Source organism: Malus sylvestris, chromosome 7, assembly GCF_916048215.2.
Source record: "Malus sylvestris chromosome 7, drMalSylv7.2, whole genome shotgun sequence".
In the NCBI taxonomy this organism is placed as follows: Eukaryota; Viridiplantae; Streptophyta; class Magnoliopsida; order Rosales; family Rosaceae; genus Malus; species Malus sylvestris.
In genome coordinates, this window is record NC_062266.1 from 34,042,627 (window position 1) to 34,068,902 (window position 26,276).

General features: G+C 38.7%; 4 protein-coding genes across 10 annotated transcripts; 2 read left to right on the top strand and 2 right to left on the bottom strand.

The window, feature by feature from the left end:
• Nucleotides 1-4,618: 4,618 nt before the first annotated feature.
• LOC126629161 (calcineurin B-like protein 4) lies at nucleotides 4,619-13,110 on the top strand. 5 transcript variants are annotated; one of them, XM_050299086.1, is made up of 10 exons: nucleotides 4,619-4,878; nucleotides 6,063-6,170; nucleotides 6,449-6,537; nucleotides 11,573-11,632; nucleotides 11,835-11,943; nucleotides 12,102-12,154; nucleotides 12,260-12,340; nucleotides 12,430-12,542; nucleotides 12,697-12,807; nucleotides 12,840-13,110. In XM_050299086.1, the coding sequence occupies exons 2-9, from the start codon at nucleotides 6,095-6,097 to the stop codon at nucleotides 12,758-12,760; spliced, it is 645 nt and encodes a 214-aa protein (XP_050155043.1). In that variant the 5' UTR covers nucleotides 4,619-4,878; nucleotides 6,063-6,094; the 3' UTR covers nucleotides 12,761-12,807; nucleotides 12,840-13,110. The 5 variants fall into 5 exon arrangements, with proteins under 5 accessions (XP_050155043.1, XP_050155042.1, XP_050155046.1 ...); XM_050299085.1 differs by having other exon boundaries at nucleotides 12,697-13,110; XM_050299089.1 differs by having other exon boundaries at nucleotides 6,455-6,537; nucleotides 12,697-13,110.
• Nucleotides 13,111-14,397: 1,287 nt separating this feature from the next.
• Nucleotides 14,398-18,098, top strand: LOC126629152 (uncharacterized). 2 transcript variants are annotated; one of them, XM_050299070.1, is made up of 7 exons: nucleotides 14,398-14,619; nucleotides 14,734-14,818; nucleotides 15,045-15,532; nucleotides 15,647-15,841; nucleotides 16,080-16,109; nucleotides 16,226-17,335; nucleotides 17,424-18,098. In XM_050299070.1, exons 3-7 carry the CDS (start codon nucleotides 15,089-15,091, stop codon nucleotides 17,973-17,975), a joined length of 2,331 nt encoding a protein of 776 aa, XP_050155027.1. In that variant the 5' UTR covers nucleotides 14,398-14,619; nucleotides 14,734-14,818; nucleotides 15,045-15,088; the 3' UTR covers nucleotides 17,976-18,098. The 2 variants fall into 2 exon arrangements, with proteins under 2 accessions (XP_050155027.1, XP_050155026.1); XM_050299069.1 differs by having other exon boundaries at nucleotides 14,740-14,818.
• Nucleotides 18,099-18,120: 22 nt separating this feature from the next.
• Nucleotides 18,121-18,805, bottom strand: LOC126629159 (SART-1 family protein DOT2). The gene is given in 2 exon segments (XM_050299082.1): nucleotides 18,121-18,339; nucleotides 18,341-18,805. Coding segments are annotated over 2 exon segments (684 nt in total).
• Nucleotides 18,806-18,835: 30 nt separating this feature from the next.
• LOC126629160 (SART-1 family protein DOT2-like) lies at nucleotides 18,836-20,981 on the bottom strand. 2 transcript variants are annotated; one of them, XM_050299084.1, is made up of 2 exons: nucleotides 20,633-20,981; nucleotides 18,836-19,696 (listed from the first exon to the last, which is right to left on the bottom strand). In XM_050299084.1, the coding sequence occupies exon 2, from the start codon at nucleotides 19,490-19,492 to the stop codon at nucleotides 18,836-18,838; it is 657 nt and encodes a 218-aa protein (XP_050155041.1). In that variant the 5' UTR covers nucleotides 19,493-19,696; nucleotides 20,633-20,981. The 2 variants fall into 2 exon arrangements, with proteins under 2 accessions (XP_050155041.1, XP_050155040.1); XM_050299083.1 differs by lacking the exon at nucleotides 20,633-20,981 and adding an exon at nucleotides 20,321-20,603 and having other exon boundaries at nucleotides 18,836-20,193.
• Between the last annotated feature and the right edge of the window lie 5,295 nt (nucleotides 20,982-26,276).

Sequence of the window (26,276 nt, forward strand, 5' to 3'; positions counted from 1 at the left end):
TGTTTTTTAATATTTAATTAGAAGGGGCAATACAATATTACACCATTTTGTACGTAGAAGACAAATGCTCTGAAATAGGAGTATATATATAAATTTCTGACTGTATATGAGAATTGCTAAGAAATTTCTGGAAAATGTTCATAGCTAAATGAATGCGACCCATACCCTGCAACTGCAACACCAATGTTTATTGCTTTTTCTTAATTGGATTTTGGGGAGAGATAATACATATATATATTAGGAGGCTAGGAGCTCTTATACATGCACATATGTATATATGTTGACTGTCGCATATTGACTACTAAAATATTACTCTTATTACATTTTTTATTATATGCGTACCACATCTCTTACTCTCTAATAGAGTTCTCGAATGAAAATGCGATTTACATGTGTTTGTGATGATTGCAGATCACCTAAGTGGTCCAAGGACCACATGGAGTCTGAGAAATATACAAGTGAAGGTCCTTTGAGGACCATTTGAATGTTTGTTACCGGTCTTTTTTGTGTCCACCAAGTATTTCAAGAAATGCCTCTCGCATGTTGCGTCAACAACACTCTTCAAATTCTATCAATATCACTCATCATATTGTGTCGTCATATGTCAATATTTATTGACAATGAAATGTTAGCAACTTGGTTTGGTTGACAATAACAAGTTCATCAATAAGCCATTACAATTGCCACTGAAAAACTAAGCCCATTGAAGGCAAAAAAATGAATGAGAAGTGTTCAACGAAATGTCTCAGTGAATAAACAAAATTTCTTTTATGCGCTAAATTTTATCTAAAAAACTTGAACCTTTAACATTGGACTCTTCTAAGATTCAATTCCTGAATCTACCATTGGTTGATAGGCAGTACAAATATGATAATGTACGTTAATATATTGACTAAAGTTTGATATCAAATATTCTCAATATCATGCATGTTGTATTTTTAATATTACACCCATCAACTTCGATTAATTTTTTTAATACCATTAACACCTTACTCTCTTCTTCATTTTTTTTTAAAATAATTAATTGATAAGGATGTCTCAAAAAATAAGAAAATTATTTACACTTTAAAATTTCATTTTGTACTCTTAAAAAGATTTCTAATAATTCAGCTGTCCAAGGAAATATATTTAAATTTCTTTTCTTTTGAAAGATTGTCAAAAAATAATAATTGTGCGACAAGCTTTTCTGTTTCCAATCGAATTGTGACCATTTCTTTTGGTCGACACATTGTGATCATGAAAGCCAATTATATATATGCATGGTGCTCTTTCACGTGTACTGACGCCATTGCCGAGCCAAGAAGTTTTGTCTAATGAAAACATTGTTACGGGAATCTGGTAATAAAAATTTTACGTGTTATTACACGAGTAGATATTGGATGACATGACAAATATATCAGTGTACGTCGATCTTAAATAGATGTGTTGTAATTTGAACAAAATAGTAACGTCATAAGATATTAACAAAAAGAGCCAATAAAACAATGTATGTTGGTGTTTTTATTAGTCGAGCGTGTATATACATGATTATTTTTTACCTCTGAACTAAAACGTTGTTTATGATTTTACGTACTTAGTAGGCTGGTAGAACTTATGTGGTATATAAAAAGATAAGAATGTTAAGAAATTCTCTCAAAATAAAACTCTTCATAAACTATCTGTGACATTATAATTTAATGTCAACTTTTGTACTAACATTACAAAATATTACACCACAAACCGTGAGGTTTTAAAAAGTTCATAAAGAATCTTGCTTCTCACATAAAAATTGAAAGGAAAAAAACAAAAACTGGAAGATGGAGGTTCGTGGAGTTTTGGAATTGTGTACGTATATGCTGGAGTAAGCTCCACGTGGGATTTGTATTATCATCTTTTTGACTTGTTTTTGTTTCATTTCCACGCCGCCAATAAAACACGTGATCTCATCCCCAGAAAATATATATAATAATTTACCAATTTCTCCGGTCCGGACAATTATTATGTAAAAACGAATAGGATCCTCTATGGATTATTTTTGTAGAGATCTAAAGAATCAATCAATTATGTTCGTTCATCTTATATCGTACGGTTATAAATTATTTTTAATTTTTAATTTTAAATTAAATATAAATTGTACCTAACGAAAACTAACTTCATGATATACGATGAACGGACACAATTGATTAGTTCTCGAATTCCCACAAAGAGGATCAGGAGAAGATCATTGTCCATGTAGAAAGATACTATTTTCAGTACAGCTTGCAATTTGCAACACAAATGTATTTTAGCTGAAAAAAAATAATATATGTCCTTAGCATAATATATAAATATATATATTTTTCAGCTAAAATGCATTTGTATATATTTGTAAATTTTTTTTTTCAGCTAAAATACATTTGTATATATGGTTCATTTGACAAGAGGGATTCTTATTCTTCAAAATAAAGGTCACCTTCTTGACCGTTAGATTGACTTTAATGAAATTGTATTGTTGAGATTAAATCACATGCCACACAATCTCAACAACACAATTTTATTAAAACCAATCTTTCATTAAAACCAATCTAACGATTAAGAGTGTGTCTCCATTTTTTTAGAAAAATAAGAATCCCTTGTTAAAGGATATATATATAAAAGTGTGTCACATAAGAATATAGGACAGATATGTCATGATACAAAAGGTACGAAAAATAAAAAGAAAAAGGTGGTGTTAGCAAGAAGGTCCCATCAAATACTTTGCCTTCACAAATATATGGAACCCACTTCTTTCATTTTTAAGCAAATAAGTGGTGCTTGCTCAAGGAGAATGAGAACCTTACATGCACAAGATAATCTGGTTTCGAGAGGTCTAAAATTTGACTCATATATATTTACATATAATGGCGTAGGTATCTATATAAGTCCAATATCAAATTGTGACGTGAATGTGTTAAATGAGAGATTTTTCAGTGTATCCGTAATATAACAACATACCATATGCTATTAAACAAGTAGAGATAAATTTGTAGACGTCCATATTTCGAGAACATTGAAGAATCTTTCTTTCAAAGGAGGCGAAGTAGAAGTATTTTCGGTAGATGTCCTCTCATTTGACAAAGTAGAAAAATAAATGTTATAAATATCGCCAATATTGTTGTGACAGTCGCCTACTTAACCGTAAAAAATTATCTCTACAAAAACTCAAAGATATTGAAAAAGACCACAAATTAGTGTCACCCAACTTGTTTTTTGGTCCAACAAATAGTTGAGAGGTTAGGACAGCTACACCCTTCCCATATGGGACCAATTATTCAAATCGGCATCACAACTGGGGATCTCTATGCATTTTCCTTATTTAAGGAGAAAGTTAATGTTACCTGGCGTCGGTCGCGTTTGTTTGCCGAGAAATATTAAGGGGGAATCTTCTCGTTCTGGTACAATATTTTATAAGAAGGTTTAACGAAAAGTCTGCGGTATTGTTCACTTTAATAAAAAACTACATTTTTACATTAAAAATTCAAACTTGATACTATTCATTTTACCTTTTATTTTGTCCTTATCATTAAAACTCAAAGTTTTCAAACATTTTTCATTAGTTTTCCTTATTTTATAACGATGACATAAAATTGATGTTAAATTGTAATAAAACAACAATAAAGCCTTTTCCCACTAAGTGGGGTCGGCTATGATGTTAAATTGTAATGTGACAGAAAAATTCTTTAAAAATCTCACTATTGATGCTAAATAGTATGGTAACAAAGAATTTATAAAGAGTTTCATTTGAGAAACGCTCTTTTAGCATTTCTCATTTGCTAAGGATGATTAACAATCCCATCCAAGCTGCGCCATAACATGTTTCCACTGGACATTGCTCCCAACAAAATCATCACTATTATTAAGTTCACTTAGTACTGGTTTGTTACTGAGGTGCTTTTATTAAAATGAATATAAAAAAAAGATGAGCACAAAAAGTTGTTTGGTAAACATTTAAAAACAACTTATTTTCACAATTTTGGGTGAAAAAAGGTTGAAAACGTGAAGCAGCAAAAGTAAGTTTATTCTCACAGCACAGCAGAAACAATTTTTTTCCAAAGCACAATAATACCAAATCAGCCCTTAGTCTACTACTCGACTAAAAGTCCTCCGTTAATGTCGAACTTTCGGCCATCAATCAAACGCTTTCGCAATTAATTTATTATTCATATCTGAATTCGTAACCATACTGTCGTATTAAAAAAGATTACATAAAAAATTGTTGATAACTTGATATTTTCTATTTCGTTTTGTTTAACTAAATAGAAAAAAGACCAAGGGGATGATAAAAAATGAAGGTTGTCGTAAGCAAGAAAGAGCAATGCAGATCACAAATATTATAAAAATGGGATTAGATAAACCCTTAATTAATGAAAGAAACTTGAAAACTTTGAGTTTTAATAATAAGGACAAAATAAATGGTAAAATAAATAGTACCAAGATTGACTTTTTAGTGTAAAAATATGATTTTTTGTTAAAGTAAACACAGAATTTTTCGTTAAAATTTCTTTAAAAAAAAAACAAAAAAAAAAGGTAAAAAAAGAAAGAAAAAAAAGATTTGGACGCGTGCATATGCCCAGTGGCGCCTCTCTCTCTCTCATATCGTTTATAAATTCACAAGTAGCAGCCACAGTTGGCAAATTGTAACGTTGAAAACTATACAAGGAAAGCTCTTGAATTTAGAGAGAGAGGGAGAGGAGAGAGAGGAGAGAGAGACGGGTGAGTTGCTCGGCCCCATATCGACGGAAGCTGAGAAAACTAGGAATTTTTTACAGTTTTACGATAAAGATTTGTATTTGGAGACAGGCAGAAAGAGTTAATCTTCAAAAGCATTAATATAAACACCTCACGTAATTTACTCTTTGCAATTGCACTCTCTCCTCGCAGGTCAGCTCTCGTTTTTCTGTCCAAAGTTTTATTTTTTATCACTTTTTTTCTTCATGTTCTTGAATCAAGATTGATGCTTTTTTCGACTTCTGGGCCGTTTGTTGAGTAAATGGAACTGGGTTCTGCTCGTTTTTTGTTTTTTGTTCGTAATTGTGTTGGTTTTCATTTGGGTTTTGTTTGGTTGCCGAGAAAATCCGGGAAAATTGAACACCGTTTTTTTGGTTGCTACTGGTGAATATTCCTAGTGATTAGATTTTGCGTATGTTTTTCTACTTTAAGGTTAAAATAATCTAAACTGTGGAGAGGGGGATTCGAATTTGATTGCATAGTGAAGCACATCCGCTCTAGTCAAAGCAGCTACGCTCACGCGTGCCAATCACCTTTTTATGTTGGTCAATGAATGGTTTAAGTTTCTGGATGAAAATTGAAAGCACGATGCCGATGAGCATATTTTTGACATGAGAAAGACAATTTAATGCAATGCTGAATGTCATGATTTTTACGTTGGTTAATTCTAGAGAGACTATCTATTTAAACCATGTTTCGTAATTATTTGATGACGATTGGTTCACAAAATGCTATAATCTATGTGGTCCCTAGCAACGAAACCGATGTTTGTGTTCTGAGATAATAATGCTCAAACATTTTCTCAGCAAGAACAGTAAGAGTTAGACAGTCTGGACTTTGTTCTTTATAAGGTTTTACTTTTGAGATCACTTGTAGCGTAACTAGCACTCAGATTTCAAGGTAGTACTGCTAAATTTCGAGTTAGCGCCACAGATATCTTGGACCGTGAAAAACAAATAACTATTTTATTCGGGTTGCAGCGTTTTTTCACATTTGTTTTTGCATTTGAAAACTCTCTTCTGGATTCATGTATGTAACGTATGTATATTTTTGTTTCCAATAGGTAGATTCTTTTTCGTTAAAGTTCCCTATAAATAATAGGTAATTCCTAATTGCTTAGGGCCCCCGGGGGAGGTCAGATCTGCATTAAATATCAAGCACATTACTGGCAATGAAGTGTGTGCGCGCTTGAAGTGTTTTGAACAAGTTGTGCATTTTCGAGTCTGATAAAATATTATTGACCGAGTGCCATTCTATTGCGATTTGCTGCTAAATTGTTTATATTTGAAAAGTTGAAGATCTTAGCCATCCGTTGTTTTGTCTTGCTGATTGTTCAGGAACTCTGTGAGTGAATTATGTTGGTTTATTAATGGGCTGCTATTGTTCGAAGGAAGCTAAAACGCCTGGCTATGAGGACCCTGCGACTCTTGCTGCTGCAACACCTTGTAAGCGTGCTTTTTCACCCTTCTACTCTGCTGCAGCTTTTTCGTCTACATCTTCGTACTTCCACTCGTAAACAATCAGTCATTTTTTTCCATTAAAGCTGCTTTTGAAGTGATAACAATCTTAGTCATCCATCACTTTTTCATACTGAACTGATAATTTGAGATCAACATGGATGCTGCAAAAGATATTGATCCCGTATTCTGTCTCCTGATCGTTAGAGATTGGATATTAAGTTACCTAAATGGAGAGTTGTAAATTTGAATGGAATTTTTCTTAGTTGCAGTTACTGTGAATGAAGTAGAAGCCTTGTACGAGCTTTTTAAGAAATTGAGCAGTTCGATAATTGATGACGGACTTATCCACAAGGTAGGTTTGCTAAAACTTTCAAGATTGGTTTACCTTCACTTATATCCTCTCTTACCAATCAAATATTTTAGGTACCAAATATAAGTAATCACTTTAAAATTTCGGGTGTTTATGTTCAACCTTTGGAAGGGGTAAATGCAAAGCTTAACCTTTGGAAAGAAGTGTTGGAATCTAAAGGTCTTCGCCTAAGCCGATCAAAGACAGAATATATGGAGTGCAAGTTCAGTGCAAATGGAGGCCAAAACGAGTTAGGGGTGAGGATCGGTGATCAAGAAATACCAAAGAGCGATCGTTTTCGTTACCTAGGATCTATCTTGCAAAAGAACGGAGAATTAGATGGAGATCTCAACCATAGAATACAAGCTGGATGGATGAAGTGGAAGAGTGCATCCGGCGTGTTGTGTGACCGCCGTATGCCACTGAAGCTCAAGGGAAAATTTTATAGGACCGCAATAAGGCCGGCGATGCTGTATGGCACAGAATGTTGGGCGGTGAAGCATCAACACGTACACAAAATGGGTGTAGCGGAGATGAGGATGCTTCGTTGGATGTGTGGGCACACGAGAAAGGATAAGATTAGGAATGAGGATATCCGGGGTAAAGTAGGAGTAGCCGAAATTGAAGGAAAGATGAGAGAAAATCGGTTACGGTGGTTTGGACATGTGCAAAGAAGGCCTACTGACGCTCCGATTAGAAGATGCGACTATGGGACAGAGGTTCAGGGCCGAAGGGGTAGAGGAAGACCTAGGAAAACTTTGGAAGAGACTCTAAGAAAAGACTTAGAGTACTTGGATCTAACGAAGGACATGACACAGAACCGAGCACAATGGCGTTCTAAGATTCATGTAGCCGATCCCACTCAGTGACTTGGATTTTCCAAGTCTCCAACCGAGAAGTTTTCCTCACTTAGGAAATTAAGGGAACACTACCTCAACCTACATGCTCCACTCACAAAGCTCCAACAAAAGAAAATTCAAAGAACTTAGCGAAGAAGGCTTTGGTGTATTTAACACAATACGTTGAAATGAAGGAAAACTTATTTATTGATATCCCCGATAAGCTACAAATATGTACATATACATGAGTCAAAATAAACAAACAAGAGAGAGCCTTCACAAAGGTTGCTTAGGAGAAGTCGCAGCAGTCGGTAGAGCCCTAGAAAGAGAAGGCACCGGAGGGGGATCATTCGGAGCCTTAGTACTGGACAGAACCCTAGAAGGAGGAGGCATCAGAGGTTGATCATTTGGAGCTTCATTACGCGGTACAGCCCCAGAAGACGAAGGCAATAAATGCCTTTGGAACAAACCCACAAATCTCTGATGATCAAGTAAAACCTGACCATCAGATTCCTTCATCTGGTCCAGCTTCCTCTTCATGTTTGTAGCATAGTCATGTGCGAGACGGTGCAACTGTTTATTCTCATGCTTGAGCCCTCTAATCTCCTGTTTGAGACTCATCACTTCAGCCGCCAATGATTCAACTTGGCGGGTTCGAGCAAATAGGCGTTGGGCCATATTAGACACAGAACCTGCACACTGAACACTGAGAGCCAGAGAATCCTTAACAGCTAACTCATCAGATCGTTTGGAAAGTAGTCTGTTATCTTTGGGAGTGAGAAGGTTCCTGGCCACCACCGCAGCGGTCATATCATTCTTCATAACGGAATCCCCAACGGTAAGAGGACCAGTAGGGGAGACGAAGGATGGGCGCCATATGTTGTCTGGAGAAGGCGGGGCTGCCTCTTCAACAAGGTTCAAGTCAAAACGACGGTCGGAGGGGCCAGACATTTTCAAAGGTGTTGAAGAGAGAAGAGGTCGAACAAATCAAGATCTTAGAAGTGTAAGAATGGAGCTTCTACTGGTGGAGATTCAAGTGTGCTTTGGAACTTAATGCCAGCCCCTATAAAAATCTGCACTCGACGGAGCTTCAGAAATCGAAGAGGCGTTTGCTTTCTCAAAAGCTGGGCTGCTCAGAGACCACGAGGGTCGATCTCAGAAATCGAAGAGGCGTCTGCTTTCTCAAAAGTTGGGCTGCTCAAAGACCACGAAGGCCGATCTCAGAAATCGAAGAGGCGCTTGCTTTCTCAAAAGTTGGGCTGCTCAGAGACCACGAGGGCCGATCTCAGAAATCGAAGAGGCACCTACTTTTCCAGCCTTGGCAGCACCTGTCACACGCACACTCAGCTTTGCGGAAATTATGGGCATTCTGTCGAAGACTTCTGGTGAAGTAGAAAGCACATGAGTCTTACTGTTCAATCACCCACTTCCCACACGCAATAGTAGTTCATGTGTATCACAGATAACTTTGCCAAAGTTCTCTGCCAAAGTTGAGCACGTGAAGCTTGCAGCTTCCACTACATCGCTCTGACCAAGACGGGTAAAAGAATAGCAAAGAAACAGCACTAACAAAGTTTAGACACATAAATTTTGAAGGTCTAGCTACCCCATATTATTACCCACAAGGGTAAAGGAACAGTATCACTGCTGGATAATTGGAAAGTCTTTGTGTGTCAACCTCTGTGCTTCGTGGCAAGGTAGACTAGCAAACATGCCCAACCTTTACTCACATTCGAGAAAACACTCCCAACAAGATTGCTTGCTCCAAAATCGAAGAGGCACCGTCCTCCGAATCTCGAGAGCCAGACTCCCAACATGACTACTTTCTCAAAAATCGAAGAGAGGGTAAAGAAACAGTACCATTGCTGGATAATTGGAAAGTCCCTGTGTGTCAACCTCTGTGCTTCGTGGCAAGGTAGACTAGCAAACATGCCCAACCTTTACTCACATTCGAGAAAACACTCCCAACAAGATTGCTTGCTCCAAAATCGAAGAGGCACCGCCCTCCGAATCTCGAGAGCCAGACTCCCAACATGATTACTTTCTCAAAAATCGAAGAGACATCGTTCTCCGAATCTCGAGAGCCAGATCCCTGATAGGATTGCTTGTTTGAAAACCGAAGAGGCAACACTTTCCCAACCACAAGAGCCGGATCTCCTTGGATAAAGCTGTCTGTAATCTTCACACGCAACATCAGCTTTCCACATACCACAGACCACTTTTTCAAAGTGCTCTGACAGGGTAAAGGAATAGCATTACTACTTGTTGTTAAGGAGACTCCTATATATGTCAACCTCCATCCCCAACGGACAGACAGACCTGCAAAAATGCTCAACCCTTCCTCATATATGAGAGGGCACTCTCAACGAAGCCTTTCGAAATATTCAGCTTTCTTTCCCCCCGATAATACCTCTGCAAACAAGTTATACTAGAGCAAGAATATCTCATATCATCAGGGTTAAAAGCAAGAGTATCCCATATCATGCTTTTTCCCTGTCTTTTCCTTTGGCCTTGTTCTTACCTGCAAGACAAGGAGAAAGAGAGCAATCAGTCAGCACTTGGAATCAAGCTTCCAGCCAGGAACTGACTGCCTGGAACTTACTTACCTGGCATTGCTCTCGAGTACTCATCTTCAACATCTTATGCTTCCAGGGAAGATACCGCATCTGCCTGAGGAACAGATAGGGCAAGTGAGAAGGATACAAGGAAGCATGTGGAGACAAGCGTAACAGCACACGTGCCGATACATCCATTACTCTGTCAAAGCAAAAGTATCCCATATCAGTAGGGTCGAACGTACTCTAGATTTGATGGACTTGTTTTGACCCTCAAATTCTTCAGTCGGCCTTATACTCTGGAGGAAACCAGAAAACCCTCCAGCTCAGTTCAAGAATAAGTCTGTGGAAAGTTACTTCTTCAAAAGCAAAAGTATCCCATATCATCTCTTCTCATTTTTCTTCTCTTTATCCTTCATGCTGCCTGCAAGATAGGGAGAATGTGAACAATCAGCCGGAGCTCTGATTGCTTACCTTGTCTGTCACCTCTTTCAGCAAATCCCCTAGCTCGGCAACTTGAGGGACTCCTACTACATGGTTTGTATCGCGCTTGACCAAGCCTGAAACTACAAGTAAGCTTCAAGTGAAATTGATACATTACCTTGTGCATCTCCACCAGTTAAAGATACCACCCCTGGATGGAGGAAGAGTACTTCCAGAGAAGATGCCACATCTACCTATGAGACAGATAAGGCAAGTCAAGACGATACCACATTCCGATACTTAGAAGTTTCGTGATTACGAGATCATTCTCCCACAATATTTCCTAATGTCATTTGTACTAAATCATTCACCTGTACTCACTAAAGGAAAGCTTGAACCTATGTACTTGTGTAAACCCTTCACAATTAATGAGAACTCCTCTATTCCGTGGACGTAGCCAATCTGGGTGAACCACGTACATCTTGTGTTTGCTTTCCTATCTATATCCATTTATATACTTATCCACACTAATGATCGGAGCAATCTAGCGAAGATCACAAAAAGCGACCGTTTTCGCTACCTAGGATATATCGTGCAAGAGAACGGAGAATTAGAGAGAGATCTCAACCATAGAATAGAAGTTGGATAGATGAAGTGTAAGAGTGCATCCGGCGGGTTGTGTGACCGTCGTAGGCCACTGAAGCTCAAGGGAAAATTTATAGGACGGCAATAAGGCCAGCGATGTTGTATGGCACAGAATGTTGGGCGGTGAAGCATCAACACGTACACAAAATGGGTGTGGCGGAGACGAGGATGCTTCGTGGGATGTGTGAGCACACAAGAAATGATAAGATTGGAAATGAGGATATTCGAGGTAAAGTAGGAGTGGCCGAAATTGAAGGAAAGATGAGAGAAAATCGGTTCCGGTGATTTGGACATGTGCAAAGAAGGCCTACTGACGCTCCGGTTCGAAGATGTGACTACGGGACAGAGGTTCAGGGCCAAAGGGGTAGAGGAAGACCTAGGAAAACTTTGGAAGAGACTCTAAGAAAAGACTTAGAGTACTTGGTTCTAACGGAGGACATGACACAAAACCGAGCGCAATGGCGTTCTAGGATTCATATAGCCGACCCCACTTAGTGGGAAAAGGCTTTGTTGTTGTTGTTGTTGTTGTATGTTCAACCGAATGGTAATATTCTGTCATCTATCTTTTTTGAGCAGGAAGAATTTCAGCTCGCGCTCTTCAGGAACAAAAATCAAAGGAATCTTTTTGCAGACAGGGTGTGTGATGCCGATTCCTCTTCTCTATTCTCTGAGATTATTTTAGTTCATTCATGCTACAAGGAGTGTGATGATGGGGCAATATGGGGAGGGAGACTGATGTTCATTTTACGTGTGGAAAATCTCGTGTGTGTTTATTAGTAAGTAAACGCTGGTAATTGTTCTTTATCTACAACACATTAAACTTTGGGTGTTCATGTAGATTTTTGACTTATTTGATGTCAAGCGCAATGGGGTTATTGAGTTTGGAGAATTTGTTCGATCATTAGGTGTCTTTCACCCCGATGCACCTGTAGAAGACAAAATTTCATGTAAGAACATTACCCTTATCCCCTACACATCAAACTGCAATCTTCTGCAAGATTATCTTCAATTTTATCTATCTGGAAAAAGAAATAAAATTGAAGACATATTACTAAAATGTATATGTGTTGTCATTTGCTAAGTTACTGTGGGAATTGTTTTGCAGTTGCTTTTAGACTGTATGATCTGAGACAAACAGGGTACATTGAGCGAGAGGAGGTCGGTTTCTTACAAACTTCTTTGTTTTTATCTCCTTCTCTTACAGTTTGATCTCTCTACATGAAAATCTCCTCTCATAACCAAGGTAATAATATTCCATGACAGTTGAAGGAGATGGTGGTGGCACTTTTGCACGAATCTGATCTGGTACTCTCGGATGATGTCATTGAAATGATTGTGGATAAGGTGCGAATTCATATACATATTGTGACCCATACTCTTCTTCGTTCAGTTAGCTGAATGTTCTTAAGTTCTTTGTCTTTTTTTTTCCGCAGACATATAGTGATGCAGATAAGAAAGGTGATGGGCAGATTGATGAAGAAGAGTGGAAGGAATTTGTGTCGAAGCATCCGAATATGATAAAGAATATGACTCTCCCGTACTTAAAGTAGGCAACATAATTAACTTGAAGTTTGTCAGTCATTAGATACAAAACTCGGGTTTGAATTGTAAAAGTTATCTACATCGTTTAGGAACACGTTTTTTACTGTCACTACCTCTACGTGTTTCTTATTTCCGTTCTTTTTCTTACCATTTTGCAGAGATATAACATTAGCGTTTCCTAGCTTTGTGATGACTTCTGAAGTCGAGGATTCAGAAATGTGAGAGTATTACATGAAAAATGCTCATGTGCCAAGATAGAAACCTCGAGTTTAAGATGAAGTTGCGAAGAACTGCTGACGAATTAAGTCATTCCTCGAGTTGCAGTCATTCCATCCTCAATGTCTCAACTGGTTCTTCAAATCTAGGGCTGGCAAAGATAAGTGTAGTCTGTTCATATATGTGCAGTCACGTTGTCGTTTGGATCCTTTTTGTTTTCTGTTCTCCCTTTGTAATGTTTCTCCTACATCAAATGTTCTGTGATAAGATTTTTCGTAGAGTTATGTACGGTCCTTCGATGCGAAATTGATTGTTCTTATTACTTCAAGCATAAGCATAGCTAATAAGTTGAAGAAGTATGCTCTTAGTTTGAACTTTTATAAACACCCGGAGTGACATAGTCAGATGTGCACAAGAGCGACTGTCCTTAACATTCTCGCGTTTAGTTTACTAACCATATATGTGAAGGAGTTGAGAGTCCTTGTCTGTTGTTGTCATCTAAAGACAGCTAAACACCAGAAAAAGGAGTTGGTTGAGGAAGACTCAAGGAACCTAATGGAAATGGGAGCTACCATAAATGTGCACACACAAAAACGTATGTGAGCTTCGAATTGAGAGGTTAAACAAATTGGTTAGAGCAGTGCGTCAACTCGTACAAGCATCCTCTTTTTTAGACAAAATAACCCTTAAAAATTAAAAGATATTAGTTCATTCATGATTCACAAAAAGAAACATTACAAAAGTAGGTGGTAATTAGGTTCGGAAAATATAATAATACAATAACTCATACTTCTCACCCCAAAACAGAATGCAGACAAACAATGTTGACCTTGTATCTATCGATTCCATGTTTATACAAGTTTCGAGTTGTTTTAGTCCGGAATTGTTACACCTAATACAAACTATAACACCAATCTTAATTAACCAATTAGTCAAAAAAACCAATGGTAAGTTCTTTTGGCTGTGATCGCTTTCTTCTTGCCACTTAAATTACGATCTAATAGTAGTTTTATTTATTTGTAAATAAAAAGTTTTAGGTTCGAATCTCGTGATTGACAAGAATATTTTGCAATAGGATTTTGGCACTCCATTCACATTTATGTAGCGAAGTGATTAGTATGTAGCAGGATGATATTAAAGACTTCGTAATACACTTTACTTAAATCTTTTTTGTCATTCCGCCACATGATTTTAACACTCCATTCACGTTATAAGGTATACATATCATACTTTATATGCACGAAAAATATATCACGGTTGTCTGCACCATACATTTAGATTAATAGTATCACATAACAGAGAGATAGCGACAAATTTTTCTACTATCCCCGTAACTATGACATAGCCATGAATTTTTCTAAATCGTGTGTGTTTTTTGTTCTTCATCAACATAGCGCATGCACCGTACCCAAAAAAATAAAGGAGTACTAACGAAAATAACTTAAAAACTTTGAGTTTTAACAATAAGAACAAAATAAAGGGTAAAGTAAATAATATCATGATTGATTTTTTAATGTAAAAATGTGGTTTTTCGTTAAAGTTTCCAAAAGGTAAACCAGATCTATTTGTTGTTAATTGGTTGTTAATAAAAATTGATTAAGCATGATTAAGCAAAACAAGATAGAAACATCACAGCCTTCTTCAACCGTGGTTTCCTAATTAACATTTTCAACGCACATAGTGCTCACATCTCCACATCTCTCTCTCTCTCTCTCTCTCTCTCTCTGAAGAAACAAATCGATTCAGTGATTCCAAAGAATCGAACTTTCTGGGAATTCCAAAACGATTCTCTCGTTTTTCCCAGGAATCCAAAACCCCACAACTTTTTATTGCTTCCGAGCTTTCATGGCCGATCATTTTCACAGGTTCTGCTCCACCATTTATTTCAAGTTCTTCACTTTTTATTGTTTATTTGATTTCATTTTTTTCATTGATTGATAAATTATTTTTCTTTTTTTGTTTGTCTTTGTTGGGTGGAGGTGCAGTGTGGTAGCATTTGATCGGATCCAGTGGATGCTCTCCTGCAGTGACAACAAGGAGCTGGTTATTGGGATTTCTTAGAAGGTAATAGTTTGTAATTAATTACATGTTTTAATCTTAATTTTGCTTTAATTGATGAGAAAGTTGTGTTGAAGTAAAAGGATTAAATTTTTATTAATGGGTTTGGGATTTTGATTTTGAATTGCTAATTGTGGGTTTGATTGGTGAGGAATTTTTGTTTTGATTGATTGCTTTTGTAATTTTTGTTGATTAAATGGATTTTAATTGATGGCTACTTTTTGGTGGTTAGATTGATCTCCTGTGATTGTTCAATCAGTACCGATACTATTTGTAATGCAACCAGTTGATGAGGATCATAAGAAGAAGAATTTAAAGCGTTCGAGATCATTTACTTTCGACATGCCTGTGACCGACCCTAATTTGACACAAAGTCTTGATGACTGTGTTCTTTTCCCACTTGAAGAGATTGTGCAATACCCGTTGCCGGGATACATTGCTCCCACTTCAATCAGTTTCAGTCCCGATGATACTATTATAACTTATTTGTTCAGTCCTGATCACACATTGAATCGAAAGGTATTTGCTTTCGATCTCAAAACTGGCAAGCAAGAGTTGTGTTTCAGTCCCCCTGATGGCGGACTTGACGAGAGTAATATATCACCGGAGGAAAAGTTGAGGAGAGAGAGGTTGAGGGAGCGCGGGTTGGGAGTGACACGGTATGAATGGGTGAAGACAAGCTCGAAAAGGAAAGCAATCATGGTGCCATTGCCAGCTGGGGTGTGTTCTTTAATCCCTGGGTGCAATCAAACATCCATATACATGTACATAATTGTATTTTAATTTTTACAGATTGAGTTCTCACTGATGATATGGTCCTTGCTTTATGTACAGATTTATTTCCAGGATCTTTCTAGTTCAAATGCCGAGCTTAATCTTCCGAGGACATCAGGTTCACCAATTATTGATCCACATCTGTCACCAGATGGTACAATGCTCGGTTATGTAAGAGATTGCGAGTTGCACGTTCTTAATTTGTTATACAATGAATCTATACAGTTAACGTATGGTGCCAGAGGAGATGTTTTGGTAAGTTTGCTATACCGGTAAACGTAGGTCTGGATTAACCGAGCCACTTTAGTAATATTAGTACTACTCTAAAATATTTCTGTTACAATGAGTACTGTTTTAGTGATAGGAGCTTAAGATAACATCCTTATGACTTTTCCTCTGTCGAAAATTTTAAGACAAAGACAAAGTAAATTCTTAAGGTAGTCAAATTTCTGATCATTTTGTTGATGTGAATCTGGTCTTTTTTGTGTTGCAGACGCATGGCCTTGCTGAATATATAGCTCAGGTGAGAAGTTCATGTACTAACCTATTTTTATTTAGATTAAATTTTTTTTCTTTAGAAATTTCTCAGGAGGTTTAGTTAAAACTATTCTTAGATTCTCTGAATTTTACTCATTACAGGAAGAAATGGACCGCAAGAATGGGTACTGGTGGTCTCTAGACAGCAAATTCATTGCATTCACAGAAGTTGATTCTTCTGAGATTCCGCTTTTCAGAATCATGCATCAAGGTAAAAGCTCTGTTGGTTCAGAAGCTCAAGAAGATCATGCCTATCCCTTTGCGGGAGCTTCAAATGTCAAAGTTCGCCTAGGCGTGGTTTCTTCTGCTGGAGGCCCTATTACTTGGATGGATCTTCTGTGTGGGGGAACAGGTCAACCAGATAGTGAGGACGAATATCTGGCAAGAGTAAATTGGATGCATGGAGATACTTTAATAGCTCAGGTTATGAACAGGTCACACAGCAGACTAAAGATCCTTAAATTCGATATTAAAACTGGGAAGCGAACAGTTTTATTGGTAGAAGAACAAGGAACATGGGTTAGCTTACATGACTGCTTCACACCTCTGGACCGAGGAATAACTAAATTTTCGGGGGGATTTATCTGGGCGAGCGAGAAAACAGGATTTAAACATCTTTATTTGCATGATGCCAATGGAACATGTTTAGGACCTATCACCGAAGGTGACTGGATGGTTGAGCAGATTGCTGGGGTAAATGAAGCTGCCGGACTTGTTTACTTTACTGGAACCTTAGACGGGCCTTTAGAATCACACCTTTATTGTGCTAAGCTACTCACGGATGGAAACCAACCCTTGCAAGCTCCAGTGAGGTTGACTTGTAGCAAGGGGAAGCATGCGGTGGTGCTTGATCATCATATGAAGAACTTTGTTGATATACATGACTCCCTTGATTCTCCCCCTAAAGTTATACTGTGCTCCTTGCACGATGGAAGCTATATTATGCCTCTGTATGAGCCGTCATTAACGGTTCCAAGATTCAAAAAGCTTCAACTTGAGCCACCGGAGTTAGTTCATTTGCAGGCTAATGATGGAACAACATTGTATGCAGCTCTATACAAGCCTGATGAAACAAGATTTGGACCTCCTCCTTACAAAACTTTGATCAGCGTGTATGGTGGACCGAGTGTGCAGCTCGTCTCTGATTCTTGGATTAATACAGTTGACATGAAAGCGCAGTTTCTCAGAAGCAGAGGCATCTTAGTATGGAAGGTGGGTATCCGTCCGTGAAAACTTTACCATTCCGGGTTTTCTATTTTTTCTAAATTTTATTCTAACTGTCAATTTTTCATGTTTACAGTTAGATAATAGAGGAACTGCTCGGCGTGGGCTGAAGTTCGAAGGTTCTTTAAAATACAATTGTGGTCAGGTTGATGCCGACGACCAGCTGACTGGAGCCGACTGGCTTATAGAAAAAGGGTTAGCACGAGCAGGTCACATTGGATTGTATGGTTGGAGCTATGGCGGATATCTTTCAGCTATGACTCTTGCCAGGTTTCCTGATGTCTTCCGGTGTGCAGTGTCCGGTGCCCCTGTTACAGCATGGGACGGGTATGACACATTCTATACCGAGAAATACATGGGACTGCCTTCTGAGAACGAGGAAGGATACGAGTCTAGCTCCGTCATGCACCATGTGCACAAGATGAAAGGAAAGTTGTTACTTGTCCATGGCATGATCGATGAAAATGTTCATTTCAGGCATACTGCCAGGCTTGTCAATGCACTTGTTGCGGCTGGAAAGACTTACGAGCTATTAATTTTTCCAGACGAACGCCACATGCCACGGCGTCATAGGGATCGGATTTACATGGAAGAGAGAATCTGGGAGTTCATAGAAAGAAACTTGTGAAAAATGAACCACCTGTTTATATCTTGTAAAATTTTCTTGTTGGTACCCTTTTTCGTTCTTCCAATTTTTATTGGTTGTTCTGTTCTAATTCTATCAGTGATGAATCAATTTCTTTTTCTTGAAGTGCAAGAAACTGAAACTACTGTCAAACAATCAACAGCAGAACTTGAAAATTTTCTCTAAACTTCTTTAAATCTCGAAAGTTAAATTTATTCACAGTTCTTATAGGGGAAACTAAGTTCATTAAAACAAGAAACAAAAGAGCTTGAAGTTCAAGTGTTACGCTTTTTTGTTTCCCTGAACTTTCAGGGTCAGATTTGCGCCTTCTTTCACCGGGAATGAGAGGCAAGCCCCTTGGAAGATCAAAACTGTTCGACGGTGGCAAATCCGCTCGCTGGATCGCTTGTCTGACCCGGATGAACGTGACCGCTGAGGACAAGGTAGGGTTTTCGCAACTGAGCTTGAGCTTCCCTCACTGTCTCCATGGACTGTAATGGCGTGTCTGAACTACTCATCTGCTTCAGTTTCTGTTCCTTCTCGAATTGCTTCCTGCACTTTTCTTGCTTCCTTTTGCCAGGCCCCTTCCTGTGGAATGCGTGCGAAAGTCTGTTATACGCTTCCTTTTGCGTCATAGGCCGACCTAATTCATCAGTCATCCGAACTGCATCCGTATCATGTTTTACTTCAAGGCTTCCTCGCTCTTTCAGCAGCTTCAGAGCACCCGATAAGCCTTTCCCAACCGCGAAAAATTCCATCTGAAACGCCCTTCTCCTCCTTATGGTCCTCTGCAGGAGGATTAATGTGTTCTTTGTCTTCGCGATCAATTCCATCGTTTACTTCAGTCCATCCACCAGCCACATTCACCATAGTTTCTTCAGCATGATCATCTTCTTACATATTGGAAACATCTTCGCTTTCAGGATCCATGTGGGATTGACTTTGATCAAGCTTGAGACCCACCAAAAACTCATTCGTTCTGTGATGACAACCTTCTTTTCTCCGGAATGATCTTCACTGCTTGAGGGGATTCGATTCCGATCATCATCTGCTGCATTTTGAATCTGACTTCTGCCAGTGCTGGTGGTGGCAAGGAATGCAATTGCTTCTGGACCACCGGATGCTTTCTCCTCCTTTTCGTCATTTGTTCTAAGAGCCGATTTTCTTGCTCTCTCCAAGGACATGTAGAGATCCTCCTCCTCATCATCTGTAGAGATAACATTAAATTCATTATATTCCTGATCAGCTTTAACAGAAAGCACTTTTTGTTCAAGCAGTTGCAACGATTTAGATGCCTCGTCTGCTTTCGCATATGCTACCTTGTAGATGTTGTCTCTCCTTTCAGCTTCCAATCTTTCTTTCTCCTCTCTGACTCCCTGCCTATGTGCACCATTCCGAGAACCAAGATCAGCAGCACCAAGCCCTGCCGAGACTGCTTCTGCTTCAAGGGCATCCACATCTAGTTTCTGCTTCTTCCGGAATGATTTCTTATTCTTTGGCTTCTTAAAATTAACCTTCATTTCTTACTGAGTACAGAAATCAGATGTTCATTTTTCTAGAGATATTGCTGAAGTCTTCAACCAACTTTATCCCCCTATGGAGCTCTTCAAGCTGCACGAGCTATTTGAATTTATTTGCTGCTTCACTACTAAACCGCTCTCTTTCATCTAGGGTTAACCCCTCAGCAGGAACAGGATCATCATATTGTGGAAAAAATTTCTTCTCTAAACCATTAGGGTGCGTTTGTTGCCACGGACTATCTCGGACTGGACTAGCTTTAGGGACTAAGCTGGACTGGCTTGGCTTGGACTAAGCAGGATAAGAATAGTGAAGTGTTTGATACAGTATTGGACTAAAATATTTTAGGACTCAAATCGTTTTTTTTTTTTTCATTTTTAATCCACACTTACTTAACAAAAGAAAAACTAAAAAAATTCAGTTTCAAAAAAAAAAAAAAACTAAAAACTAAAAACTAATAAAAAAATAAATAATAAAAGATCAAATCCAGTAGAACACCACCGTTTTATCCTCTCTCTCCTCCAAAATTGACGAAACCGGAATTTGACAATTTGTTCCATCGTCTTCAATCTTCATCTGGGCAGTGCTCTTTCAGCCCTCCCATGCGCCGACCCACTCACCCATCAGAAATAGGACACAATTGTCAAGCTACCAAGGCCGAGCTTCAACAAGAGCTTTGAAAATTTTTATCGGAATTTCTTGACTGCATCCAATGGGCACAACATCAGCATGGAAAAAAAGGGACAGCCAGATGGTTCTTCTTCAATTCAAGAGAAATAATTATCATTTTTTAAGGCAAATTGACCAAGTTCATGAGCAGCTCTAATTACCAAGTTCATCCCCCAATTCCCATATTGATCCGAGAGAGAAAGGAGACTTGTTCTGGAAGCTCACCGGAGGATCAATAGCTTTGACGAAGAACAACGGTTCGCTCCCACCAATTCACGCGAAAGAGACGGCGAGGGAAGCAGCGTATTGAGGTTCTTAGCAATCCCATGCTTTTGGGTCGGACTAATTAGGACGACTTAACGAGGCTGGTAGTCCATGCGAGTCCGGGCTAGTCCCATTTAACTTAGTCCATAACAATGCCAAACGTGGGTTATTAATCTTAGCTAGTCCAATCCTAGCTAAGGAGGTCAAACAAACGAGCTTAAAGTACTAATCATGATCGTAAATCCCTGCTTTTCTCTTCGCTGCCTTGTAAGCCTCTTCGCGCTGCTTCTGCTCTCCAATCTCTACATTCTCAAGCACATCAACCTTTTAATATTGTCACCGCCATCAGCAAGAACGCTCTGATCTTTGAGTGTCAAAACAACTTCCCCGCCTTGCATTACTATTTCGATTCCATGAACAACTTTAACTCCGGCTAGGTGATTACAATATCATCCTCATCCTCATCTTCTTCACTAATTTCTCCAACATTGTCCAGTTCCTAAAAAACTATTGAAATTATGGATGGGTTGTATGTATGAGTTGTCATCCTTACCATAGCTTGTCATTCACCTTACATCAACCTTTCTCCATAGCTTGTCATTCACCAATCACTTTCCATGGCTTGTCATTCACCTTAGATCAACCTTTCTTAGTTGCTTGTAAAAGCTTATTTACTTGTAATTTGATTTTTGCTTTTTCACTTGTTATGGCAGATTTTAGGGATTGTGTTTGTGTAGTTATCCTACAATCTATTGTAGCTTTCTTTTAGCTCTCTATAAGAGTTGCCTTCATTCTCTTGTAATCTTCATAATGAAATATACAACAAATATTGAAACCAAAACTCAACATGGTATCAGAGTAGGAACCATAGGGTCCTGACTTTGTTAATTTTTTTTACTTCTTCATTTGCTCATCATCGATAGAGATGGCAGAAGAAAATGTGTCTAGTGCCGACAGTGCCTCATCCTCTTCCCCAAACTTAACCCAAGGGGTTGAGAACAATCCAAATCAACGACTCTGCTCGGTGCTACCGAACGAGTTCAACTACCTTCCTTGGTCAAGAGTTGTGTCACTTGCTTTAGGAGGAAGATCGAAGTTAGGGTTTATCAATGGAAGCTCTGAGCCCCCAGAATCCACTTCACCAACTTACGATGCATGACATGCTACTAATCAGTTGGTCATGTCCTGGTTACTTAACTCCATGGAGCCAAAACTGTCTGAGCTTTTCAGCTACTCAGAGTCTTCCGTTCTCTTATGAGAGTCTGTCAAAGATATGTATGGCATCCAAAACAACTCAGTTCGCATCTTTCAACTGAAGAAGAGTGTGGCTAGTTTAAAGCAAGGTGATCACTCATTTGTTCAACACCTTGGAAGTATGAAATCCATGTGGAATGAACTCGATATGTATCGTCCACACACGACTGATTCCGCTGTGCTACTGAAGAGGGCTGATGAAGAAAAGGTGTTTCAACTCTTAGCAAGCTTGGGAGCGGAGTATGAAGACCTGCGTAGTCACTTGTTAATGACTCAAGAGCTGCCCTCTTTTACCAGTGTGTGTCATGCAGTCCAGAGAGAGGAAACTTGACGAAGAGTGATGAACGTTGAGCCAAATCCAACTCTGAAGCTAGGGTTTTCACGACAAATCACAAAGCAACTGGTGATAGAGGTGCTTGGCAAGAAAGCAGACTGGAAATGTTCTTATTGCAACATGAAGGGACATTTGAGAGAAAAATGTTGGATTCTTCATCCGGAGTTAAAGCCTAAGTTTGACAGGGAAGGCAGGATGATCAAAGATGGGAAAGGTGGAGTCACTCCAAAAGCATTTCAATCAGCTTGTTCCTTAACTGATGGGATGTCCAATTTCTCAACAAATCATGTGTCATTGATCAACGAGTTTGCTGTTTTTCTTCAAAAGAAGCAAGGAAGCACTGAACCTGATAAAATGACACTTAAAAACCCTACTGCAATGCTAGGGAAATTTGCTGGATTCTTGGTTGACTCGGAGAACACATCGAAAGGCAATATTCTAGGTATTATCAGTGCCATTTCCACTGCTTTTAATGCAAATGTTACACATGATTTTTGGATTATTGACTCTGGTGCCACTGATCATATAACTTATAAACCTTCTAGTCTCCACGATTTTCAAAGAACTATTTATCCAATTCATGTATCTGTTGCAAATGGGAAAGGGGAACCTATTCTAGGGAAAGGAAAGATTAGATTGCTAAGTGAGCATACTGATTCCACTGCTCTCTATGTACCTTATTTTCCTTTTCAGCTTTTGTCAATAGGAAAAATCACAAAAACCTTAGATTGTCTTGCCATATTTTCCCCTCACAATGTTGTGTTTCATGACCGAGTTACTCAGAAGAAGATTGGTGAAGGGTTCTTTTTGAATGGACTCTACTATCTCTCAAAAGAGTCCAATTTTGTCAAAAACCTCAGTATCAACTTAAGTCAAGTTTAGGAACACCAACTCTGGCATCAACGCCTTGCCCATCCCTCAGAACATGTGATGACCAAGTTGTTTCCCTTTTTTTGTAAAAACACACTAAAGTGTGAAACTTGTCAAATGTCAAAAGCCACTAGACTTCCTTTTGTTTCCTCTAATTCTAGAACTAGTAAACTTTTTGAGCTTATTCACTCTGATATTTGGGGTCTTTCTCGTGTAGAATCATTTGATGGGTATAGATATTATGTTACATTTATTAATGACTATTCTAGAGTAACCTGGTTGTATCTTTTAAAACTTAAAAGTGATTTGTTTGATGCTTTTAAGAACTTTCACAACCTAATCACCAATCAATTTTCATCTAAGTTATATATGTTAAGATCAGATGATGGTACCCAGTACACTTCCAATAACATGAGTAATTACTTGAGCAATCATGGCATTTTGCATCAAACTAGCTATGTTGGTACACCACAACAAAATGGTATGGCAGATAGAAAGAATCGAGACTTATTGGAGAAGACTCGATCACTTATGATCCAAATGAATGTTTCTAAGAAATTTTGGTCTTAAGCCCTACTCACTGCCACGTACATCATTAATAGACTGCCAACTCGGGTGTTGAATACTAAATCTCCTTTTGAAGTCATGAAGGGCAGGCCTATAAACTTGTCTCACTTCAGGATCTTTGGTTGTAATTGTTATGTGCACATTCAAGCTCTCCATCATGACAAACTCGACCCTCGAGCTGCCAAATGTGTGTTTATGGGATACGCCAGTTCTCAAAAGGGTTACAAAGTGTACAACCCTAACACGGGGAAGCTGGCAGTCTCTAAAGATGTGCGATTTGAGGAATATTCACCTTATTTCCAAAAACGGTTGGAGACTAATGCTAATATGGAAGATTTTATGGACCTATTTCCACTACCTATTCCAGTAGAAATTCATGAAGTCACTCTTGCTCATATCAACACTGATAATTCTCAACTCACTGAGAGTGTAATTAATGCAGTGCCAAGCTCCTCTGGACCATCAGAAGCTCAACCAACTCAGCAAGCTATAAGTGCACCAAGAAGAAATCTTACACGAGATAGACATCCACCAGTGAGGTTACAAGAGTATGTTACTTACACTGCAAGGTATCTTATCTCTGCAACCATTTCTTATCACAGATTCTCATCTTCTCATACTTCTTTCCTTAACAAATTGTCCCACACTTTCGAACTAAGGAATTTTCATGAAGCCACATGCATGCCTGAGTGGCAAGATGCTATGACTAAAGAGCTTCAAGCTCTGAATGACAACCAGACATGGAGTGTGGTGGGTCTTCCAAATGGCAAGAAGGTCGTGGGAAGCAGGTGGATATATAAGACCAAATTCAATTCCAATGGAAACATTGAAAGACACAAAGCACGATTAGTAGCTCAAGGTTTTACTCAAACCTATGACATTGACTATAAGGAGACATTTGCTCCTGTTGCCAAAATGAACACAGTGAGGGTATTGTTGTCTGTGGCAATCAATAATGCATGGCCCTTATTCCAAATGGATGTGAAGAATGCATTTCTTCATGAGGATCTTGAAAAAGAAGTGTACATGAAGTTGCCTCCCGGTCATCCAAGAGAAAATGAACCCAACAAGGTCTGCAGACTTCACAAAGCCATATATGGTCTCAAACAGTCCCCTTGAGCTTGGTATTCGAAGCTTAGTTTAGTCTTTGAAGCTGCAGGGTTCAAAAAGAGTCATGCTGACTCTTCTTTGTTTGTTCGAAGTAGTTTGCTGACAAATTGGTTGTGCTTATATATGTTGACGACTTAATTATTACAGGTGACAATATAAGTGAAATCAAGACGCTTAAACAGTCACTTCACCAAAAATTTGCCATTGAAAACTTGGGGCCCTTGAAATACTTTCTTGGAATTGAGGTGGCTACCTATTCAAAGGGATTGTTCTTGAATCAAAGAAAGTATGTTCTCGATCTTCTAGATGAAACTAACATGATGGAATGTAAACCAGCTCGGACACCCCTAGCTAGCAAACTTTAGTGGCATGAAAAAGGTGAACCTCTCTCGAACCCTAATGTTTATCAGCGAATGGTTGGGAAACTTATTTATCTCACCATTACTAGGCCTGATATCTCATATTCAGTTATCCTAGCCAGTCAGTTCATGCACTCTCCTACTCTAGTTCACTGGGAAATCGTCAAGAGAATACTTCGATATCTCAAGAGCTCAGTAGGAAGGGGGATAATTATGAAGAACAATGGATCAAATCATATCTTGGCCTACATAGATGCTGACTGGGCTGGAAATGCCCTTGATCGAAAATCCACAACAGGTTTTTGCACATTTGTTGGAGGGAACCTTGTCACTTGGAAGAGCAAGAAACAAACTGTTATTGCTCGATCTAGTGCCGAAGCTGAGTATAGGGCTATGGCAGCAACAACCTGTGAACTCATATGGTTGAAAGGTCTTCTTTCCGAGCTCGGATTCACAAGCATAGCACCAATGTCCTTGTATTGTGATAACCAAGCTGACATGAACATTGCCTCCAATCCAGTATTCCATGAAAGGACCAAACATATTGAAGTTGATTGCCATTATATTCGTGCTCAAGTTTAATCCAAGGTGATAGACACCGTGTTCACACGCAGCCATGATCAACTTGCTGATTTATTCACAAAAGCACTAGACTCTGCTCAGTTTCAACGTTTGTTGTGCAAGCTTGGATCAATCAATCCCTTTGATCCAGCTTTAGGGGGTGTATTGAAAGAATGAATGGGTTGTATGTATGAGTTGTCATCCTCACCATTGCTTGTCATTCACCTTACATCAACTTTTCTCCATAGCTTGTCATTCACCAATCACTTTCCATAACTTGTCATTCACCTTACATCAACCTTTCTCCATAGCTTGTCATTCACCAATCACTTTCCATAGCTTGTCATTCACCTTACATCAACGTTTCTTAGTTGCTTGTAAAAGCTTCTTTACTTGTAATTTGGTTTTTGTTTTTCCACTTGTTAGGGCAGATTTTAGGGATTGTGTTTATGTAGTTATCCTACAATTTATTTTAGCTTTCTTTTGGCTCTCTATAAGAGTTGCCTTCATTCTCTTGTAATCTTCATAATGAAATATACAACAAATATTGAAACCAAAACTCAACAAAAACCTTTGAAAGCTGCGACGCTTTCTCCTTTTCAGCATTATTTTTCTACTTGATCTTTCGACTCCTAACCCATGCTAAAATATCATCACAAACATCTGCTACTATCTTCTTCTTCGCCAATCTCTCCTCCTTCGCTTTTAGTACCTCGAGCTCCATTGCTGATAAATGTACTCCGCCACCCGATAAACCCTGATCAGCATTCTGCTCGTTCCCACCAATATCTTTACGCA